At 47.8% G+C, this 10290-nt stretch overlaps 1 protein-coding gene across 1 annotated transcript; it reads left to right on the forward strand.

Annotated features, from left to right (window-relative positions):
• Positions 1-473: 473 nt before the first annotated feature.
• On the forward strand, positions 474-10145 carry SIRT7 (sirtuin 7). The gene is given in 11 exon segments (XM_075278183.1): positions 474-526; positions 528-618; positions 682-819; positions 2229-2333; positions 4008-4078; positions 4157-4229; positions 4632-4730; positions 5540-5776; positions 7603-7683; positions 8217-8323; positions 9930-10145. Coding segments are annotated over 11 exon segments (1248 nt in total). The 3' UTR covers positions 10123-10145.
• The last annotated feature ends 145 nt before the right edge of the window (positions 10146-10290 follow it).

Consider the following 10290-nt stretch of genomic DNA (forward strand, 5'->3'; position numbering starts at 1 on the left):
CTATTCAGGGGCTTTGTGTGGTTTCCACATGAAAAATGCGGAGAGAAAAGTGCTGCTTGTACGGAACAGAATCCCCAAACGCAGATGTGAACTGAGCCAGAGTCATTTTTCAATTAACATCTTTATTTTTCCCATCACACAGCCATATAATGGCTTATTGTTTATCCAACCAATCACAGCGTAGCTTTCATTTTGTATTCTGCACCTGAAAAATGATAGCAGCATTGTGATTGGTTGCAAGGGGTGACTAAGACAGTTTTGAGTTTAGACCATTGTGTTTTGTACAAGGACAGGCCCTTCCATGTATAGCCTACAACAACCAATCAGCTTTCAGCTATCATTGGCGACTCTGCGTGACGCCAATGAGAGCGAGCCTCTGATTGGTTGCAAGGGAACCGCTTTACACACTGCCAGGTCTCGTCTCCACACAGGAGCGTGCTGTTGCTGGTCACGTGGGCGCTGAAGGAGCCGGAATGACGTCACGTCCGGTTCGGAGCCGCTCACGGAAGCGGAAGGTGTTTCGGGCCGGTTGCCGGTAACATGGGCCGGGCGGAACGAAAAGCAGAAGCCCGTGAGGAGATCGTGCGGCGTGAGCAGCACCGGGAGCGGAGGAGACAGGTATAGCGGACCGGGCTGGTGGATGCCGGGATTTGCCTCGTCTCACCGGCTGTTTCCTTGCAGATCTCCAGAATTTTGCACAAGCCGGCGGCAGAGCGGAGTCCCGGGGAGCGGGAGCTGCTGGAGAGCTATGCGGAGCTGGTGCAGGAGCTGGAGAGGCAGCGGCAGAGGAGGGAGCGGCTGCAGCGGAGGGAGCAGGAGGTCGGTGATGGCTGACACCATGGAGACTGACTCCATGACATGTACAATACCTCTGCTTGCTGTCAGTGCTATCAAAGTCACATAGATAACAATGACACTAGATCTCTATATGGTCAGTTAGGATGGGCTCACCACACCGTTGTTTAATGTCCGTTGCTCTTATCCATCACCGGCTGAGGTCATTGGACGTCACATGATTGCCGATTGCTTTCAGTTTCACCGTCTTCCAAAAAAACATGATGGACACTTTCCTCCGTCTTCTTTCTTGCCGCACGTCTTTTCCTTTTCTGATGGAAGGCGAAGATGTGTGTGCAGAAGACGGCGCCGTCATGTTGTGCACGTGATAGTCAATCGGTGGCGGCTCTGTGTGTGTCCGTTGTTCTCATCCTATGACAGATTATCACATTGGACTGTAATACAAGTAATGTGAACACACCGCAACTCCCGAATATGATGAGTGGGGCTGGGGGACCATCAGTCAGGAGCTCCCCTTCCCCTTTAATGACATTACCTTTATGTGAGGAGACTGTTATGAACTGCAGGGGGCGCACACGATAACTATCTTCGTTCCCTAGTAGGTAATATTACCCTTGTGTATGTGAGGGGATTATTATTGGTGGGGTCACTACTACACCCTAGTAGAATAAAGAGGTCCCCAATGACCGGGTAGTTGGATGCCAAAGAGGTCCATGGCCCGGTACTGGTCCACGGCTCAGTCATTGGGGACCTCTGACTTTTAGGGGGCGTTCACATTACCTTTGGACTCCGTCAGCAGTGTTCGTGACTATTGTCCATTACAAGAGTTTAGCAATAGACACTAGCTGGTCCGTCTGAAATTTCTATTCATTTCAATGGGATTTTATCTTGTGTGCGTTTACACCCATGTCCGTTTTTTTAAAGCGGACAAAAAAATCCTACACGCAGGACTTTGCTGTCCGTTTGAAAAAACAGACAGCAAGTGTTCATTATTTTTTTAACATTTAAGTCTATGGGCAACGGACTTGTAATGGACAGTAACTGATAGCCATTAGAGATGATCGAGTACTGTTGGGATCAGCCGATCCGAACAGCACGCTCGCATAGAAATGAATGGACGTAGCCGGCACGCGGGGGGTTAAGCGGCCGGCCGCCGTCAAAGCGGAAGTACCAGGTGCTTCCATTCATTTCTATGGAGCGTGCTGTTCGGATTGGCTGATCCGCACAGTACTCGCTCATCTCTAATAGCCATCACATTCTGTCTGTGTTTTGTGTCCGTTTATTTTCTGTGCATGCTCAGAGCATAAACAGCAAAAAATGTCATTATAGCGATGATGCGGTAGTCGATGAACCACATAGTAAAGGAGACCAGGGAACATTTTGCAGCTTATGTACTGAAGATACAATATTTCTGTGTTTTGGTTTTTTTTTAGGTAGTGGATGGTGCTGAAATCCTCCAGAGAAAGGTTCTGGAGCTGGCAGAGGCCGTACGTGGAGCGGAGCATCTGGTGATCTATACTGGAGCAGGGATCAGCACAGTAAGGACCTATATATATATATATATATATATATATATATATATATATATATATATATCTGTATGGAAACCTCATGAAGGAAAGAGGTGTCAGCATGAGAAAGCTATTGGTTATAACTGGAAAAATGGCCTTAAAGGGATTCTACCATTAAACTACCTTTTTTTCTAATGAACATGTTGGAATAGCCTTAAGAAAGCCTATTCGTCTCCTACCTTTAGACGTGGTCTCTGCCGCGCCGTTCCATAGAAATACCGGTTTTAACCGGTATGCAAATGAGCTCTCCGCAGCAATGAGGGCGGGCCCCAGCGCTGAAACACGGATGAGCCCAGAGCTCTTTCCTGCGCCGCCGCCTCCTTCTTCTGCAGCAACTCCGCCTCTTCTGGCTTCTCTTGCTCTTGTAGTTCGATACAGGAGCATAGAGAGGCCACCCAAAAATGGCCGCTGGCCGGCTCCTGTATTGAACTGCAAGAGCGGCTACCCCAAAATGGCCGCCGTCCGGCTCCTGTATTGAACTGCAAGAGCGGCCATTTTTGGGTGGCCTCTCTATGCTCCTGTATCGAACTACAAGAGCAAGAGAAGCCAGAAGAGGCGGAGTTGCTGCAGAAGAAGGAGGCGGCGCAGGAAAGAGATTTCGGGCATCAAATGGGATGCGCTCATCAGCCTTTCAGCGCTAGCACCCACCCTCATTGCTGCGGAGAGCTCATTTGCATAACAGTTAAAACCGGTATTTCTACGGAATGGCACGGCGGAGACCATGTCTAAAGGTAGGAGACGAATAGCCTTTCTTAAGGCTATTCCGACGTGGTCATTAGAAAAAAAAGGTAGTTTAATGGTAGAATCCCTTTAAAGCTTCATTCTCATGGGACGTGGCCAATTCTCATCATTGCCACCCGTGGATAGGGTTTGTGTCGTTAGACGGAAAAGCTCCTTAACCACCAGCTAATCCCATCCACACATTTCAGAAAAACACGCACAGCCGAAATGCTGCGATTTCCAAAACGATCGTGGTTTTGGAAATCGCATCATGTCAATTATACCTACAGAAATGCCAGTGGTTCCCCTATAGGCATAGCCGGGATAGAAAGTCTGCAAGCTTGTGCTGTGGGAAAAATTGCAATGCGTTGCTGCCGCAGTTTTTCCCACAGCGCTTCTTTGCTGTAATCCGTTTTGTGGAGCTGCAGGGGTCATCCAGGCAAAAAAATAATATTTTAAATAGGCTGAGGGAGGTGAAAAATGTAAAAAAAAAAAATTAAAAAAATCATACTCCCCTTTTCCCGACGCCTCGGGGTACGGTCATTGTTATCTTTTCCAGCAGGAGTCCCCACTGCAGGTGTCTGCTGAGGCCAATCAGTGGCCTCAGTGAAGGACATGTGACATCCCGGGATCTCTTCCTGAGTTTCGGCGTTAGGTTTCCGGGACGTTACAGCCAGCGAGAAGTTTCATTTCTAGAACACACTGGAGCTCCGGGACCGGACCATGTTAGCTTAGTGTCCCTCATTTTGGGAAGGATGGGTTATTCTTACAGATTTTATGACATGATGTCCAGGTCAGAGGCCGCCTGCCTCCCCCCCTGCTGTGTTCAGTTATCCCCTAAGCTATAGCATTGGGCAGACAGTGGGCACTGACGGGTATAGAGATAATAGTGGTAATAAATGTCTGCTTGAATCTGAACAGGCGGCTGCTATACCGGATTACCGCGGACCAAGTGGAGTGTGGACTCTGCTAAATAAGGGCCGGAGCGTGAGGTGAGGGCCGGTGATGGTGGGATTTCTCTTATTAGACTTTTCTAGTAGTCACTGAAGTGTTCGCCTTTATCTTCACAGCACTGGTGACCTAAGTGAAGCAGAGCCGACCTTTACACACATGTGTATCGCTCGACTACACAAGGCTGGGCTGGTAAGTGCTACAACCCCCATCATCCTGCGGTGATCTCTATATATAAGGACACTGTTTGCACCGCTGGGGGTGAAATCTTTTCAAAATGGAGTCCTATTCATAAGATAAGATATCGATTTTAGATCAGCTGGCAGTAATAAGAGTACAGCAAGTGAGCGCTGCCACAAGAAACAGCTACCTGCTAGTCAGACCCCACTGGACTAAAACTGATGTCCTGTCAAATGGAGAGGACATCAATTTTACAAAGCTGGCTAACCCTTCTGACTGGTGCAGTAACTTGCTTCAGTCTCATAGGTTTGGCCTGGCAGTGTGTGGTACAGCCATATTCAGACCAGGCTGCTTCTGGCTTCTCAGGTATACAGACCTCCTATGGATTTGATCTAATCCATTCTGTTTTCCTAGGCGCAGCACGTAGTCTCTCAGAACTGTGACGGCCTTCATCTTCGTAGTGGATTACCACGAGACGCCACCTCTGAGGTTCATGGAAACATGTACATTGAGGTAAGGGATTGGTCGGTATTTTTAGGTAAAAATTGCACCGTTTTACAGTACTTGCAAAGTGGATGGGATTCATACGAATCCCATGCCCACTTTGCGGAAAAAATCGCAGTGCAGACACGCTGCGATCTCCAAAACCGTCGCCGTTTTGAAAATTTTTGCATGTCAATTATATCTACGGAAACACCGGCGGCTTACCCATAGATATAATTGTAACGGAAAGTCAGCGGAGGAGAAGTCTGTGAACTTTCTGTTGAAAGCGTTGCAGGAAGAACCGCAAGGCGTTCACACCGCGGTTGTTCCTGCGGCGCTGTAGCGCAGCAGTTCTGGCCCATGGGGCCTTAGCCATAGGAAGGCTTCTGGTGGTAAAACAAACGTGTTTATGATGACCCCCTTTAATTTCCAGTCCCAAGAACCCCCGTTTGTGATATCTATTTGGCCTAATAGGACATATGGAAAGACCTTATTATAATTGTCACGTGGATGGGTATTAAACTGCAGATACATTTGCGCACGCCTTGTCCCCCTTTTTTTTTTTTCTTTTTTTTTTTTTAAATGTAGATTGTGAGCCCCACATAGTGCTCACAATGTACATTTTTCCCTATCAGTATGTCTTTTTTGGAATATGGGATGGAAATCCATGCAAACACGGGGAGAACATACAAACTCCTTGCAGATGGTTTTTTGCCCTTGGCAGGATTTGAACACCAGGACTCCAGTGCTGCAGTGCTAACCACTGAGCCACCGTGTGGCCCCTGCCTTGTCCCCTTTTTGTGGGGTTGCCCACTCAATGCTCTCCTTTCTCCTTCTAGGTCTGCACATCGTGTTCACCGCACAGAGAGTACGTGCGATTGTTTGACGTGACGGAGAAGACGGCCCTTCATAAGCACAACACTGGACGTTTCTGTCACAAGTGTGGGGGTGAACTGAGAGACTCTATTGTGCACTTTGGAGAGCGGGGGAAGTTGACACAGCCTCTCAACTGGGTAGGGGCAGTAAAAGCTGCAAAGAAAGCTGATGTCATCCTCTGCCTTGGCTCCAGCCTGAAGGTAAATGATACACTACAAATAAAGATTTACTATTCAATACAATCTGTTGCATTCTCATTTACTGAATTTAATGGTAGAGCAGTGATCTGCAATCTTTTGTTTTCCAACTGTTAGGAAACTACAAGTACCAGCATGCCTCCAAAGCTGAGGAATGGCATTGCTTGGATTTGTGGTTAACCAACAGCAGGGAAGCAACAGGTTACAGACCCCTACCCTATCTGTCTAGCTATAAATATAGCTGTAAGTTGAAGGGTTATTCCCAACTCATCACTTTGTGATCGATGAGGGTCCGACCTCTCACCCACCCACCAATCCTGAGAATGAAGTGGCCATACAGGGGGCAGCTCCATTCAAGTGAGTGACGCAAACTACAGATAGCCAAGGTGCTGTGTTGCAAGAAGGAAGGTGAAGGGGACACAATGCCGCACTGACACTGCAGCCCCTTTCATTTTCAGGACTGATGGTGGATCTAGAGGTCAGACCCTCACTAACAAAAGTGATGACGTATCCCAGTGACCTGACATCATGTAAGATGGAGATATCACTTTAACAATACCCATGTTAGATGTGTATGGTATCTACAGGTTATGCCAGATATGTCTGATCGGTGCACACCTTACCTCCATAGCAAGGGTCTCGTGGCCCTGTGATGTGGCCGCACATAGTGCATTGCTTGACTTTATCCCGAGCTCCCGTAGATCAGGGGCCGCTGTTTTGCGGATGGGTTTGGGTCACACAGGATTTGGCAGAAATGACAGATATATATGGATCCTATGACTGGGACCTGCACCCATCTCCAGAATAGGGGTCCTCTCAGCCCCTCCTAGTGAAATGCCTGCACACGTGCTGCTCTTTATATGCTGTTCTGAATACAGTCACAGCTGTAAGTGCATGCACCTCTATACACTGCAGTGAGGAAACGAGGTTGTCGGGGACTCCTGTTCTAGAGATTGACGCAGATCCTCACCTATCAGATATTTATGGCGCACCCTGTCGATATAACATACGTGTCTAGTATTGAGATGCCCCATTCCCACATATGACAGCACCTGACTCATAAAATTAAAGGGATCCTATCTTTCAAACCCTTTTTTTTCTAACACATCGGAATAGCATTAAGAAAGGCTATTCTTCTCCTACCTTTCGTTGTCTTCTCCGCGCCGCCGTTTGCTTGAAATCCCGGTTTTTCTCGGTGTTAATTGAGTTCTCTCACAGCACTGGGGGCGGTCCTAATGCTGTGAGAGAACTCTCCAGCGCCGCCTCCATCTTCTTCTGGAATGAGGTCTTCACCACGTCTTCTTCCGGCGGTGTCTTCTAACTTCTAGGCCTCGGGCAAGCCGGTCGCAAGAAAATGGCCACTTACAATACTGTGCAACGGCCATTTTTCTTGTCGCCGCGAGCATGCACAGTCGGCTTTGCCCGAGGCCTAGAAGTTAGAAGCCACCACTGGAAGAAGACGTGGTGAATACCTCATTCCAGAAGAAGATAGAGGCCGCGCTGGAGAGTTCTCTGGCAGCATTGGGGCCACCCCCTTGCTGTTTGAGCGCTGGGGCCCACCCCCAGTGGTGTTAGAGAACTCATTTACATACCAAGAAAAAACGGAATATCAAGCGAACGGTGGCACGAAGAAGACAACAAAAGGTAGGAGACGAATAGCCTTTCTTAAGGCTATTCCGACGTGTTAGTAAAAAAAAGGGTTTGAAAGATAGGATCCCTTTAATGCCTTGTGTTGTATCTTTATGGTTACCTGCATGTTGCTCTACCCTTACCACTCACCACCCCTTCCTCGTCTCTTACCTTTCACTGATCGTGATCTCCCTTTTCAGATCCTAAAGAAATACCACTGTCTATGGGGGATGAATAGACCCAGCACACGGCGACCAAAGCTCTACATTGTAAATTTACAAGTAAGATCCAATGGAATTTATTTTTTTGCAAAGCTGAGACTAAAATATTGGTGATCTTTTGCTTAGGATAGGTCATCAGTATCTGATCGCTGGACCTGACACCCGGCACCCCCACAGATCAGCTGTCTGAAGAGACTGTAGTGCTAGGATTGGAGCTGCGTGCTCTTGTTTACAATGCACAGCGCCGTGTACTGTATAGTGGCTAATATTGGTACTGCAGCTCAGCCTCACTCACTAGAATGAACTGAGCAAACAGGCCATGGTCTGATATGTAGGGGTCCTGAGTATCAGATCCTTGTTGATATGGATTGCATGTTATCTCACCCTATAGACAAGAAGGCAGTTCCTGAAGCTGATTCTATTATGTCTATCATATGTTGCTGTGAGTGTAGTTTATAGAAAGTGTCATGTACTGAAGCATTGATGTGATGTTATGCCGGATTCCAGACGTTCTCCCGTAAAAGGAGATAATGGGATGTGTGGGCAGGATAAGGAGCGACATAGTCACCCATCAGCACTATGTATTTCCTCAGTGGACCCCTAAAGATGCAGTAGCCACACTGAAAATCCACGGAAAATGTGACGAGGTCATGCGGCTCCTGATGGAAGAGCTGAGGCTGGACGTTCCAGAATATAACAGGTGTGTGGGGAGGGTCTGCGGCAGGGGCATCGGGATGCTGAGAGGTTTGGTTTCACAATATGTCGCAGCTGAAGGTTCCTTAGGCTGAATCAACACATCATGGAAAAGCTGTGGTTTTTGGGGTTTTTTTGCTTTGTTTCTTGGGGTAAGTTAACAAAAAGTTTTTTATGGTCAGGATTTTGAGGCCGTATCCGCCTCAAAATCCTGACCAAAAAGATGGCTCCGATTGAAATCAACGGGAGCCAGTGAGTTCTTTTTTTCTGGGAGCCGTTTGTTCCGGCTCCCAGAAAAAGAAGCGAGGTGCTCAATCTTTTAGCTGTATCCGCCTGAAGACACTCCCTCCCGACTAGGCCCATTCATTTGGGCCTAATCTGGAGCGGAGTGTGCGACCGGATGCAGGTGCACTGTACCGACATCCAGTCGCAGCTACCTGCATTTTGGTCCGGAGGTGGCCTCCGCCTCAGGTTCCTTTCCAAAAAAACCTTGTGTGAACTTACCCTTATACTTCTCCCTTCTGCAGAGCCCACTCCTGTCTTTTTCGATACTAAAAACCGAAACAATAACAAAACCTCTTTCCTGCAATGTGCGGCCTCATTCCCAAGTCCTTTGGTACTGACTCTGGTCGCACTTGCGTTTTTTGAGCAGGTCTCTTACCTAAATCTTCTTACCTATACTTTGTATTGGGCCAAAACACCAGCAGTTTCTCCTACAGGCCCGTGCCCCGTGTGGTATAAATGTCGCAGTTTGGCCACGATAGAAAAAAAAAAAAGCTGCATTTTACAATCCATGCATAGTGGATGGGATTCTGGAGAATCCAGGGGCCTTAGGGTAAGTTCATGCGGGGTTTTTTGGTCCGGAGGTAGAGGCGGAGGCCGCCTCCGGTTTCAGACCAAAATACAGGTAACTGCGACTGGATGTCGGTGCAGTGCATCGGCATCCAGTCGCACACTCCGAATTAGGCCCAAATGAATGGGACTAGTTGGGATGGAGTGTCTTCAGGCGAATCCGCCTGAAAGAATGAACATGTCGCTTCTTTTTTCCAGGAGCCGGAACAAACAGCTCCCAGAAAAAAGACCTGACCGGCTCCCATTGATTTCAATTGGAGCCATCTTTTTGGATTTTAAGGCAATTATGGCCTCAAAATCCTGACCAAAACACCCCGTGTGAACTTACCGGTAGTCATTGATTTGTTTAGGACACATTTTCTTCTGTCCTCCGTTCTTCCTCAGCAGATTAATGAATAAATTGATAACTGGGCACTTTAATTCCCTTCACCGTCCGACCCTTCCAGTCAGCGCCAAGGGCAATGGTAAAGGCCCACTTTGTCAGTGTGTTCATATGTTTTCGGGAGGAATAATAGAGGGACAGTGAATAAGAGCGTCCCTGCATTGTTAGTTTGCACCTGTGTCTGAGTTTCCGTTGTTCTGATCTGTCAAAGGACCAAAACAAAAAAAAAAACCTGACACCATGGGATACGTTCTATGTCTGACACAAGCCCGTGCAGATGTGAACCCAGCCCTACCCAATGCCATAGACTCCATGTTCAGAGGTGTCTGTCGTCGTCGGCCATATTGGTCCAGTAATCTGACTGCTCCCTCTCTCCTAGATCCCTAGACCCAATATTCTCCATAGCCGTACCCCTGCACTCCGGAGAAGAAGACAGCCACACGCGTAAACTCATCAAGACAGAAGAGACGTCAGAGAAAACGTACGCTCCTCCTCCGCCAGCGATGTCGCCGCAGGCGCTTAGCGGCGGCTGGTTTGGTAAAGGATGCACAAAAGGAAGAAGGAAAAAGTGACCCCTCTAATGCCGGACCGCAGACTCTCCATTTGCACATTTTATTCTGTTTTTTTATTTTTGTTTTTTTTACATTTTGCTGTTTTAAAATAAAACTTTGCTGCAAAAACCCGAGTCCTCTGTGTGGTTGGCCAGCTGCCCGCAACAAAGATGGCCGCCATGGGAGCGC

Source organism: Leptodactylus fuscus, chromosome 6 (assembly GCF_031893055.1).
Source record: "Leptodactylus fuscus isolate aLepFus1 chromosome 6, aLepFus1.hap2, whole genome shotgun sequence".
Lineage (NCBI taxonomy): Eukaryota > Metazoa > Chordata > Amphibia > Anura > Leptodactylidae > Leptodactylus > Leptodactylus fuscus.